This window comes from Bos grunniens, chromosome 12 (assembly GCF_055505025.1).
Source record: "Bos grunniens cultivar Pamir isolate PY7600 chromosome 12, Bosgru_T2T1.0, whole genome shotgun sequence".
In the NCBI taxonomy this organism is placed as follows: Eukaryota; Metazoa; Chordata; class Mammalia; order Artiodactyla; family Bovidae; genus Bos; species Bos grunniens.
This window is the reverse complement of record NC_141176.1, coordinates 85,357,749-85,371,261: the sequence shown is the minus strand read 5'-3', so window position 1 is coordinate 85,371,261 and position 13,513 is coordinate 85,357,749. Positions and strand designations below refer to the sequence as shown.

Sequence of the window (13,513 nt, the reverse complement as noted above, 5' to 3'; positions counted from 1 at the left end):
AAAACAAAACTGGCAGGATTTCCGCTAGCCCAGCCGCGAACTACACGTCCCAGGAAGCTCCGGCGCCAGGACGCGTGTCCACTCGGCCATCCACTCGGAGGAGGCCTTACTGAGTCCCGGCCGACGCGCGGGCCAATCCCCTCGCCCTGCACCTTGGGCTGGAACCTGAGACGGGCTCGCCCCCAATGATGCTACAGTTACAGAAGCAACGCCGGTTTGTCATTGTCCCAAGAAAGAGGAGCGGCGTGCTTCTTGTCCGTTTCAGCAGAACTGCTGGCATCCTTCAGCTGGACAAGCTTGCGTCCAGGTTGTGACCTTCTGGGGGAGACCCCCGCGCGCGAACAGCACAGCCAGAGACCCCCTCAGGGAATCTCGCCTGCTGTTGAGATCGGCCGACGCGCCCCTGCCCGAGCCGCGGCTGGCTGCGTCCACCTCTTCCACTTCATTTATCCGTGGATCATCTTGAGTCGAGCTTGTAAATGTTTAGCATTTTGCTGCTTTACTGCTTCTTTCTGGCGACCGTTCCAGCACTGCCCGAGAGCGGCGGAGAGAGGCGACTGAGCCCCGAGAAAAGCGAAGTATGGGGTCCCGGACTCAAGGCAGCCGTGGTCCTTCCCGCGCGCTATTTCTACATTCAGGCGGTGGACACATCCGGCAAGAAGTAAGTCCGCAATGGCTTCATGACGATTTTGGAAGGCAGATCAAGCTTTCTGCTTCTCTCCTCGCGTTCTGTCCTCCCAGAACTCGTTTCTCCACAGCAGTTTAAAATCCAGGACACTTGGGGGCTATTCACATGTCTTTGGAATTTATCCCCATCCTACTCAATTTTTCTCTGTAGCTTTAGAAATCATTTCGAATTAGCTCTTCTCCTGGCCCTTTTGAAGGGGAGTCCTACGTGAGTGCTGAACAAACAAACCCCTGTACTTTGCTTAAGGTATTCTAAATTTTTTTCTATTTAATTTATTATTTATTTATTTTGTGGAAGTATAGTAGATTTACAATGTGTTCATTTCGGCTGTACAACAAAGTGGTTCAGTTAGATCTATACATTCTTTTTTATTAAGTTTTATTGGAGTATAGTTGCTTTACGATGTTGTGTGTTTCTGCTAGTACAGCAAAGTGAATCAGCTATACATAGACTTATATCCCCTCTTTTTTGGATTTCCTTCCCATTTAGGTCACCACAGAGCACTGAATAGATTGGGGTTGACATAGATACAGTCAATCCCAATACCGGTAGGTATAAAATAGATAACTAATGAAAACCTAGCACAAGGAACTCTTTTCTAATTTTTGCATAAATTGTTATAAGGAATTTGAACTCAGTTGTTAGAAAGTAGTTGGCTTCACCTTTTTCTGGTGCTGCTGTGTTTTCAGGTAGACCTCTGCACTAAGTGTGTTTTGAAACTCAAAATGAAAAATAAAACACTATTCATAATTTTATGGTTGAGGCAGAAAGTATCAAAATATGAATCTCCTGTGTTTGTTACAACTTTATTTCATCCCACTGCATTCAACTATCCCACTTGTGCTTGAAACTTATTTGTAGAGTTCACATACCTCTGACATGATTGTCTTTTTATATTGAAGCTGTCTGTGTATATTTTGTTGGCAAAAGATCTTGGGAATAAGAAGTTTTCCAAAGAAAAGGAACGTTATAAATTTTGTCACTTGGTTATAAATAGTATGGTTGGGAAACTGAGTACCATCTTAATCTTAACACCAAGAGCATGCCCTCAAAAGAAAAAAACCTTTTATACAACATCACTTGGATAATATGCTAACTACTAGCTTTTTCCATGGCTGAGTACGATTTATAATAGTGATTTTTTTTAAAGAATCATTGAGAGCGATGTTTCAGAAAACCATTAGAGGCATCATTTGATCACAGACTTCCAGATGTGATGGACACGAAATAAATAGTAGGTTAATAGGACTGTTTTTATATATGAAATGCATAAGGATGTTCTGTGTTTACAGAGATTAGTAGTCTTAAAATACCTCCTTGTAATTTTGTAATAAAACTGATTTAACTTATCTTGACCATTGTCATCCTCTTTTCCTTTTCATCTCCAATCCATCCTATTAATTCTGGTACTGAAAGCATAAGGAAAAGGAAGCAAGCACATATTAGGGGGAGGATATAGAGAATAGTCAGGTTCACAGACTGGAGACCATAGTCTTTGTACGTTTGTTTCTTAAAATAAGCTTTATGTTTCTCTGTTCTTCCCATCACAGATTCACATCTTCTCCGGGTGAAAAAGTGTTCCAGATTAAAATCTCAGCCCCAGATGAGCAATTCACTAGAGTCGGGGTCCAGGTTTTAGACCGAAAAGATGGGTCCTACATAGTAAGATACAGAATGTACGCCAGCTACAAAAACCTGAAGATAGAAGTCAAATTCCAAGGTCAACATGTGGCCAAATCTCCATATATTTTAAAAGGTAATGTGGAATATAATTTCAAAACAACAGTGTTTGAATACAATATTACCTGTCATTCAGTCAGTAAAAGCAGGTTAGCCTGATATTTTTTCACTGGAAGAAAAGAAATTTTGTTATTGTTTTTCAGTTGCTAAATCAGGTCAGACTCTTAGTGACCCTATGGACTGAAGTTGAAAGCTAAGTTGAGAATCCTGGTAGAAGAAAGAAATGCAAGATTTGAATGGAAATTGTAATTCACTAAAGAGGAAAGAACTTAATATATTCTTTAATATGAACTTAATAGTATTAAGTTCTAGTAATAAAGAATTTGCTTCTGGAAGATGCAACATTAGCAAGAACAATCAAGCTATATGGTCATAGATGGCACTTTCTTAGTTAGAGACATGTGACTTAAGTAACTGATGAGTGTCACTGAAATTTGATCAATCACTTCAGGAAGAAAGGGCTTGATAGAGATAGTGAAAGTTGACTGTAGTTTTTTTGGTTTTGTTTCAATGCTATTTTTCCAGAGAAATTCTCCAATGTTTTCTTATATAGGATAAGTGTACAGCTTTCTTCCCTAAAGCCATATCATTCCATATCAGCAGACATATATCCTAAAATATTAGAGAAGCAAGGAGAATACAGACACACAAATCTTTCTTGACCCACTGCTCCAAGAAAGGCAAATGTTTTTGTAGAAAGTGTCTAGGTTCCTTCCCCTCACTCCACTAGGACCACACGGTACCATATAACCTGCTAAACCTTAAAAAGATGTCCCATTGTCTCCTACTGCCTGGGTCAGGTGACAATCTGAGAATTATAGAAATAAATGACAGTGAAATCTCAATGCAGATTCTATGTTATGTTAGTATTATTTCTAGACACATGTAATTAATTCATAGTATTAGTGAAATGGGTGGTTTGAAGATTACTTTGCTTCTTTATATTTTTTTAAAAAAAACTACTAACCATAGTAGGGGTGCTTTATTTACTTGTATTGTTTTTTTTTTTTTTTTTGGCCTCACCTCAAGGCTTGCAGTATCTTAGTTTCCCCACCAGGGATCAAACCCAGGCCCCAGCATCAGAAGCACGGAATCCTAACCACTGGACCATCAGGGAATTCCCACTTGTATTGATCCTTAGGATGATTTACCCATTGAGAAAAGTATCTTAGACATTTTAAGGACTTGCTTGTATAACAGACCATTGAAATATTAATTCCTTATCACTTCTGTCTTTCATTAAAACAGGGATATGCCTCTGATATCCTTTTACCAATGTTTGGTTATTCTTAAGTACACAAAACATAAAGAGTAATGCTTTGTGGTACAACAGAAACTAACACAACATTGTAAATCAACTATACTCTAATAAAAATTAATTAAAAAAAAAAGAATAATGAACTATGGGGACTTCCCTGGCCGTCCAGTGGTTAAGACTCACATGGCTTCCATCCCTGGTTGAGCAACTAAGACCCTACATGCCATGTGGGAAAAAAAAAAAAGAGTAATGGAGGGACTGTGGAAGCCACTTAGAGAAAAATGTAGTACCATTAGCTTTCTTTTGAAGTCATGCCAAGTGGACTTTACTGTGAAAAGATCTTAAGACCCAACCGTAAAAAGCTGTCAGAACAGATGTACTCGCTATTCCCCAGTGTAGTAGAAAGGTTTCTCTTTTTAAAATAGGTTTTCCATCAAATTGCCCTCCCCATCTGACTAGGCAGGAACTGAAGTCATTCTACAAATATCTGTTACCCGTTTCACACGCTGAGTGAGATCGTGCCTGTACCCTTTGCTCCCTGTGTCATCAGGGCCGGTGTACCATGAGAGCTGTGACTGTCCCTTGGAAGACAGTGCAGCCTGGCTGCGGGAGATGAACTGCCCAGAAACCTTTGCTCAGATTCACAGAGATCTGGTGCATTTCCCTACCGTTGACCCGGAAAAGATTGCAACGGAAATCCCAAAAAGATTTGGACAAAGACAGAGCTTGTGTCATTACTCCTTGAAGGATAACAAGGTGCAGTTGCTTGTTTGTCTTGGTGATGTATTTTTATTTTGGCCATGTGGCTACAACTTAGCTACATAGTTTTATTAAAATCATTCTGCCGATCATTGTGATAAGCTTGATCTCAGTGAAGCCAAAGCGTACTTTTAGACTAACGGAATAAACATGGAATTGTCTTCCAGGTTTATATCAAGACTCACGGTGAACATGTAGGTTTTAGAATTTTCATGGATGCCATACTACTTTCTTTGACTAGAAAAGTAAGTATTTCTTTTCTCTTGTGTATAATGGACCATTTAAATCCAGGTTTTACATCATAGTCTTCCCAGCCGGCACAGTGGTAAAGAATCTGCCTGCAGTGCAGGAGACCTGGGTTCAATCCCTTGGTTGGGAAGATCTCCCGGAGAAGGAAATGACAACCCACACCAATATTCTTGCCACGGAGAATTCCATGGACAGAGGAGCCTGGCGGACTATAGTCCGTGGGGTCGCTAAAGAGTCAGACAGGACTGAGCAACTAAACAGTAACAACAGCAGTGGAGTTTGGAGTGATAGTGACACGGCTGATGTGAAAAACGATACCATCATTTTAACACTCTGGCTTCCTTGTCCTAGGTGAAGATGCCTGATGTGGAGTTTTTTGTTAATTTGGGAGACTGGCCTTTGGAAAAAAAGAAATCCAGTCCCCACATCCATCCGATCTTTTCCTGGTGTGGCTCCACGGACTCCAGGGATATTGTGATGCCCACCTACGACTTGACAGACTCTGTCCTGGAAACCATGGGCCGGTGAGAGATGGGTCGCAGATGACCCAGAGCCTTGGTTTTCTTTCCTTGATGAGTTTTTGCCCGACACCCCTTGCGAGGCGATGGTTTGGGGGAAACCTGTTGCACTGTCTGTCTTCCAGAGTCAGTCTGGATATGATGTCCGTGCAGGCCAACACGGGTCCTCCCTGGGAAAGCAAAAACTCTACCGCTGTCTGGAGAGGGCGAGACAGCCGGAGAGAGAGACTCGAGCTGGTTAAGCTGAGCAGGAAGCACCCAGAGCTCATAGACGCTGCTTTCACCAACTTCTTCTTCTTTAAACACGACGAAAGCCTATATGGTCCCATCGTGAAACACATTTCATTTTTCGATTTCTTCAAGGTATGACATCGTCCAGAGCCAATGCTTTGTGATTTTCCAAATACCTGCATTTGAGTGCTAGGTCACTTCAGTCGTGTCGGACTCTTCCTGACCCTATGGACTATAACCCACCAGGCTCCTCTGTCCACAGGAATTCTCCAGGCAAGAATACTGGAATGGGTTGCCATTTCCTTCTCCAGGGGATCTTCCCGACCCAGGGATCAAACCCATGTCTTTTATGTCTCCTGCGTTGGCAGGCGGGTTCTTTACCACTAGTGCCGCCTGGGAAGTCCCACCTGCATTTGATGGGTGGGAAATTAAATTACAGGAGATTGAGTGAGTGAGTGAGTGATAATCATTGCTCAGTCATGTCCGACTCTTTGCAACCCCATGGACTGGAGCCCACCAGGCTCCTCAGTTTATAGAATTCTCCAGGCAGGAATACTGGAGTGGGTTGCCATTTCCTTCTCCAACAGAAGATGAGAGGTGAGCACAAAATTTTAGGAACATCCAGGCATGGGGCGCCAGGGACTAACCAGCCCCTAGCAGGCAACCTGGATTGTACTCAGTACCTAGAAAAGTGAAAGTGTTAGTTGCTCAGTCCTGTCCAACTCTCTGTGATCTGATGGACCGTAGCCTGCAGGCTCCTCTGTCCTTGGGATTCTCCAGGCAAGAATACTGGAATGGGTTGCCATTCCCTTCTCCAGGAGATCTTCCTGACCCAGGGATCAAATGTGGGTCTCCCATAATGCAGGCAGATTCTTCACCGTCTAAGCCACCAGGGAAGTCCTGACTCAGTATCTAGACCTGACATGAAATATGCACCAAGGGAGTTTGGGATCTGGGTAATTTTTCCTCCATCTGACCTTCAAGAGAAGCACATTTTCACCCCAAACCCTTTTTTTATTAAAAAATACGTGTTAGTGATTTTATAAATATTTCTCCCCTGAGCCATAGAATCACAATAGACTAAAGAAGGAATATAAAGCAGGTGTCTCTTTCCTTCTGGTAGGGAAATGACTTGGAATCCAACCAGCTGTTCTGCTCAAAAACTCTGGGTATTCTACACTCTCTCTCTGTCTAGAATGTGGGCTATTCCTGTTTTCCCAGGGTTGATCCTTTTTCTGACAACTCTCCTTTCTCAAGCAGTGAGGTATACCACCCTGATCTCTAGACCCCCAAGGGATTTTGAAGCCCCATGTGGTGAAGGGTAGTCAGCCATCTCCTGCAGGTGGGAAGGTCAGTGATTGATGAGCTCTGCACAGAGGAGCCTCGTGGGCTACAGTCCACAGGGTCGCAAGAGGCAGATGTGACTGAAGCGACTTACTGCACAGAGCACAAGAAAGATGGCCATAAGCTGAATAATCAGTTTTTCTTCCATATGCATGTCACAGAAATTTTGGAAAGAAATGGTTACAACCAAAGAGAGCTGATTCCAGCCATTCCTCCTCCGAGAGTGTCCTGTCAGACCTTTGCTTTCTTTCTGTTGTACCTGTTGAATTTGTTGCAGCTTAAAACTATTGACTAGGACATCCCTGGTGGTCCAGTGGTTAAGAGTCTGCCTTGCAATGTAGGGGATGCAGTTTCGATCCCTTCTCTGGGATCCCATATGCTGTGGAGCAGCTAAGCCCATGTGCCCCAACTAGACAGCCTGCATGAAAATCACATGTGCCTCAACCAAGACCCAGTTAAATAAACAGATAAATATTTATTGACCTCTGCTGTGCTAGAAATACTTTGATTCATAGATGTTCTTGCCCCAGAGCTTGTTAATTTCTTTAAGAGCTGGGTGTGCCCACCGGATGTTTCAAAGGTATGGTTAACACAGTTTAAAATGTGCCATCAGTAGGTACTATCATGCCATCGATAAAGTAGTCACATGCGTACTAAGTCACTTTAATTGTGTCCCACTCTGTGACCCTGTGGACTGTAGCCCACCAGGCTCCTCTGTCTATGGGGATTCTCCAGGCAAGAATACTGGAGTGGGTTGCCATTTCCTCCTCCGGAGATCTCCCCAACCTAGGGATCAAATCCATGTCTCTTACACCTCCTGCATTAGCAGCTGGATTCTTTACCACTACTGCCACCTGGGAAGTAGTCGTAATAAATCTAATTTCCTTCACTGGTAGGCTTTGGACAACAGTTTTATAATTTTATTGGTTGCTCCAGCGTTAGACTTGGGGCCCCTTCTTGAAATTTGGGGGAACATCAAAATAGGCCCTACATCTAGGTCAGTGTGTTATGTATACATATAAATAATTAATAGCACTTACTAAGTGGCAGGAGCCAAGGACAAAATCTAGCCAGTTTGTATCTGAGGATGGTGAGGTTTGATGTGTGGAAAGAGGAGGAGAATAAAGAAGAGTGGGGAAAAGGGAGTTTAATGGAGGTTCTTCTGCTGTCCTGCGGTTTGCAGCATAAATACCAGATCAACGTGGATGGCACCGTGGCAGCCTACCGCCTGCCGTATCTGCTGGTTGGTGACAGCGTGGTGCTGAAGCAGGACTCCATCTACTATGAACACTTTTATAATGAACTGCAGCCCTGGAAACACTACATTCCAGTTAAAAGCAACCTGAGTGATCTCCTAGAGAAACTTCAATGGGCAAAAGATCACGATGAAGAGGTAAGGTCAGTCTCTTTCCAGATATCACAGGGTCATTTCCATGTCTTGTGCCTGGAAAGCATTCAAGATGCTTACATGGAGACCCTTCCCGTAAATGGGAAGCCACATCCGCATGCATAGCACAGATCCCTTCAGGGTAAAGCCAGGCACAGTGGCTTGGATTAACTGCCCACTCTGCACATGACACGAAAACCTAACCCTTGGCCTCGATTTTGGTCTCACTCAGTTAGATCTGAGCTCCAAGCACCGCCTCCCCTCCCCTAGCAACATGAAGATAAAGATGGTCAGCCTGGCAGGGGAAGAACTAACTGTGCCACGGATTAAAATGAAGGATTGCATGAGAGAAGCTTCAAACGAATTGTCTGCTAAAAATTATTCAGGCAGTGCATTAAGCTTCATCTTGCATTGACTTTGCAAAGTCATTGTTACTTCATTTTGTCTCCCTTTTCTGTCCCGGAGAGGCCCATTCTAGAAGGCCCAATATGACTTCTTAAACTATCAAGTCTTAAAAATCTCACTTTGATTTGAACACACATCCTCTAATGTTCCCTTTACACACAAGACTTCAAAGATACTGTAGCCACTATTTTCCCACCAAAATGTACTTGGAAGATCACTTAGCACATGTCTGCATGGGGAAAAATATGTCTCATTAAAGGATATTATTCTTGCTCCTATAGGCAAAGAAGATAGCCAAAACAGGACAAGAATTTGCAAGAAATAATCTCATGGGTGATGACATATTCTGTTATTATTTTAAACTTTTCCAGGTCAGTATTTTCTAAGAAAATAGAAATATTTGTAATTGTTCATGTTAGTAGCAAGTAATGTTTCACTGAACAATTTCGAAAAGTATTTTCATTAAGGAGATACATATATACCTCTGTAAGTGAAAGTCAGGGATAAATATTAAATTAGAGTGAAAATGAAGGATGCTAAAGAATAGCTAATGGAGAATGCTACAACCTTAAGGGAAAGGTGTTAATGTTAGAACTGTGTGGCATGTGGTTAGAAAATTGGCCTCTGAGCCTACAAAGTTACTGTGCATGGATTCTTATTTGTTCTTTGTACAAAACTGCTATTTTGTTGCTGTTTCTTTTTCTATACAGTGCAAGGTATGTTTGGACCTGTTGTGCTGACCCCATTGGGCCATAACTTTTCTTGCAATTTGCCTTTATGGACCTACCCATTTAGGGATTGTAGTCAAAGCCTATCTGACAATTTGAAAGGTTCTTTTTTTAAAAATGCAGTCGTAAGCATGTAATTTGCTAATAAATAGTTCTAGATCTAAGTCAGATTGTTTTAATCTCAGAGTTGCAGAATTCTAGATATTGAGTCCAATGTCTCAGGCTCTGCTACAGAACAAAGTTGGTCGTTGCTGTTCCGCTCCCGCTTTGTAACCTTTCCTAAAGAGTGATGAATTATGTAAACTAAAGAAAGAACTGGGGGCATTTGCTAATCTGAATTCCTAAAGAGCCACAGGTTATTAGAGTTCATTCATTCAACTCACATGTACTAGAGCATAAGCTCCTCGCCCAGAACTTAGGACAGGGAAGCCCATGATGAATGAAGACGTGACTGAGGCTGTACCAGCTGTGGTGGGTCAGGCAGAAATAGTCTGTCCTCAGATTCTCAGTTTAGGGAAGATGGGAACACAGGCATTTTCACTATGTGGCAGAAGATGAAAAGAAATACCATGAAAGAGTCATATAAATGAAGAGTAGACTTAGGAGTGGGGACAGTCACCTCTCAGAAGCTCTGTCGTGGGGTTTTAAGGAGGGCCTTGCACTTCATAACTTGACACACGTGACTTAAATGGACCGAGTTCTAGCACACTCCAGTGTATCTCATTTGGTAAGTGCACCTTATGTTGTTGTTCAGTCACTGAATCGTGTCTGACTCTTTGCGACCCCGTGAACGCAGCATGCCAGGCTTCCCTGTCCTTCACTGTCTCCCAGAGTTTGCTCAAACTCACGTCCATTGAGTCAGTGGTGCCATCCAACCATCTCATCCCCTGTCACCCCCTTTCCCTCCTGCCCTCAATCTTTCCCAGCATCAGGGTCTTTTGCAGTGAGTCAGCTTTTTGCATCAGGTGGCCAGAGTATTGGAGCTTCTGCTTCAGCATATTAAGTGCTAAATAAAACATGCCTTTGTATTGTTGCCTATACAGGAATATGCCAGTTTACAAGTGAGTGAGCCCCAGATCCGAGAGGGCATGATGAGGGTAGAACCAGAGACTGAGGATGACCTCTTTCCCTGCACGTGCCACAGGAAGAAGGTAACCGGAACTGACTTCCTATCCAATGTCACAGGAAGAACTAACTATGATCCGAGTCCTCATTCTCCCCTTTACTCATCCAGTCAGGCAGCAACTACCCAAATTCCTCCTGGAGCCTCTAAGCAACTCACTTTAGCAGAGGCAGAAAAAACAGTTACCAACAAAAGGCAAAAAAGGAAAAAAAAAAAAACAAAAAACAGGTGCTAAGATGCAGTGAAGTGAAGAGACATAGGAGCTCCCAGCAAAGTGGAGGGAGGCCTTTTTTATTGTGAGAATTACAGATCATGTAGCATTTGAATAGATATTTGCGGTTTGCAAAGCATTTTCACATGTATCATCTAATAGCCTCATCTCCCTATGAGATAGTTTCTGCAAAGTTTATCATCCCAGTTTAGAGATGGAAAAATATATAACCATGATTATTCATGTTAACGGATTATTCATTTAAAAGTGATCTCTGTTAATACCACTACATTACTGGGCTTCCCTGGTGGCTCAGATGGTAAAGCGTCTGCCTCTAATGCGGGAGACCCGGGTTCGATCCTTGGGTCGGGAAGATCCCCTGGAGAAGGAAATGGCAACCCACTCCAGTACTCTTGCCTGGAAGATTCCATGGATGGAGGAGCCTGGTAGGCTACAGTCCATGGAGTCACAAAGAGTCAGACACGACTGAGCGACTTCACTTTCTCACTTTCACTCATTTCGTTTATAAAAGGCAGGCTCGAGTATGGACTTGGCAGGCTAAAGAGGATATGGACTTGGCAGGCTAAAGAGGACCTTAGCCGTCACCCAGTAAATGCCTTCATTTTATAGTTGACAAAACCAAGCCCAGAGAGGAATTTAGGCATTTTATAGGTAACAAAACCAAGCCTAGAGAGGAATTTAGCTCAGAACCATCTATCTGGATTATAGCAAAACAAGCACGAAAAACCAGTGTGCCTTCTTCAAACTGTGTGCGTGTTTGTGTGTAAAGACACTGTGGCAGGGGAGGGTTGTTGCAATTTTAGTTGTTTTCCATCTAAAGGAATGTATATTGTATGAAAATTATTATATAATGGCTTGGCATTCTTTTAAACAACATCACCATGTCTGTGAATGGACAGACTCAACATTGTGCGTTGGAACCAGAGTTGAGAAGCAGATTTTGCAGTTAACCATTTCTGCCTCCCAAGGGGGTATAAAAAAGAATAAGGTGACTGCCAGCTCTGGTGGTGTGATGGAACCAGCTCATACAGGCTCATGTGTGCGTGATCAGTTGCTTTAGTCATGTCCAACTCTTTGTGACCCTATGGCCCAGGTCCAGTCCATGGGATTCTCCAGGCAAGAATACTGGAGTGGGTTGCCATGCCCTCCTCCAGGGCATCTTCCCAACCCAGGGTTCAGACCTGCATCTCCTGTGTCTCCTGCATTGCAGGTGGATTCTTTACCGCTGAGCCACCAGACAAGTCACATACAAGCTCACTGATTGTTAAATATTTAGGAATTCTGCACAGCGGTTAACCTTTGGTAGCTTGGAATACACCTGGTTGCAGTATTTACACCATGAAAACAGCACCTGCTGAAATTAGTTTTATTTTGCTTCATTTGCTTTTGTTTTGGATTTGCCTCTAGCTAGCCTTCAGAAGTGGTACAGCATCAGTGGTCACCCCTCTCAAGTGCTGCAAGGCCACAGAATCACTGAAAACCAGTTTCAAAACAGAAATGGCCAAAATTGGAAGGTACTCCCACATGGAGTTTGATTTGGTATCAGAATGAGTCTGTTGGCTCCAAATGAAACTGGGTGGCTGCCTTACTCCACTCCTCTTTTTTTAAATTTATTTTTATCTCATAAGTGAATTTGAGGAGTGCCAAATGATTCCCCTGATTGGTAGAACTTATGGCTAGAATGATAGCTTTATTGATTTTCCCACCCGCAGTGTCTACTCTGGCCATTCACTGATACCGTTCAGAACACAAGCCTTTACCATAATACAGACCCCTAGATGTTCAGGTTCCCACCAATGAGACTTTACCCTTGCTGCTGCTGCTGCTGAGTCACTTCAGTCGTGTCCAACTCTGTGCGACCCCATAGACAGCAGCCCACCAGGCTCCCCGTCCCTGGGATTCTCCAGGCAAGAACACTGGAGTGGGTCGCCATTTCCTTCTCCAATGCATGAGAGTGAAAAGTGAAAGTGAAGTCGCTCAGTCGTGTCCGACTCCTAGCGACCCCATGGACTGCAGCCCACCAGGCTCCTCCATCCATGGGATTTTCCAGGCAGGAGTGCTGGAGTGGGGTGCCATTGCCTTCTCCAGACTTTACCCTTAGATGATTTCAAATAATAAACAATGATTTCAAATAATAAAATCCTAAAATTTTATTTGAATCCTAAAATTCAAATAATAAAGTCCTAAAATCCTCTAGTGATGACTCGGCTTTGTTTATCCCTTTTTTCATCTTTGTGTGCTTGTGTGCTCAGTCGCTAAATTGTGTCCGACTCTTTGTGACCCTGTGGACTGTAGCCCACCAGGCTCCTCTGTCCATGGGATTTTCCAAGCAAGAATACTGGAATGGGTTGCCATTTCCTCCTCCAGGGCATCTTCCCCACCCAGGGATCAAACCCGCATCTCCTGCATTGGCAGGCAATCTGAGCCACCAGGGAAACCTCTTTGTCTTTAGGGGAAAGTAATTAATAGACTAAATGTAAGCCTTCTTATTCATGGAAAACTTCTTGATGGCTCTAAATATTTGTTTCTTAATTGCAGACCAAAGATGAACTGTGATATGCAAAATACCTTTCCTTCAAATAGTGGTGCTCTGAAGACTCTTCTTAAGTGAAAAGAAGAATGTCTTCTAAATACTAATTCCATGGACAGTATAAAATCTGCTCTATGATTGTCTGAATTATGAAGATCTGTTTCTTCTTATGCAGTATTCCCACGACAGTCATTGGAAGTACATTTTTAGAATTTTATAATAAAATCACTTTTATTTTAAAGGCCTGTGTTGTGCTCATCATTAGCTGTGTTTGGACCATGGAGCAGTAAAAAAAAAAAAAAAAATGGGTGTCTGAGTCCT

At 42.9% G+C, this 13,513-nt stretch overlaps 1 protein-coding gene across 4 annotated transcripts; it reads left to right on the top strand.

Moving 5' to 3' along the window:
- Nucleotides 1-184: 184 nt before the first annotated feature.
- Nucleotides 185-13,433, top strand: POGLUT2 (protein O-glucosyltransferase 2). 4 transcript variants are annotated; one of them, XM_086330541.1, is made up of 11 exons: nt 185-661; nt 1,178-1,236; nt 2,239-2,444; nt 4,237-4,442; nt 4,613-4,690; nt 5,046-5,218; nt 5,338-5,575; nt 7,971-8,180; nt 8,861-8,950; nt 10,351-10,458; nt 13,201-13,433. In XM_086330541.1, exons 3-11 carry the CDS (start codon nt 2,363-2,365, stop codon nt 13,216-13,218), a joined length of 1,203 nt encoding a protein of 400 aa, XP_086186667.1. In that variant the 5' UTR covers nt 185-661; nt 1,178-1,236; nt 2,239-2,362; the 3' UTR covers nt 13,219-13,433. The 4 variants fall into 4 exon arrangements, with proteins under 4 accessions (XP_086186667.1, XP_086186668.1, XP_086186666.1 ...); XM_086330542.1 differs by having other exon boundaries at nt 185-934; XM_086330540.1 differs by lacking the exon at nt 1,178-1,236.
- Nucleotides 13,434-13,513: the final 80 nt, after the last annotated feature.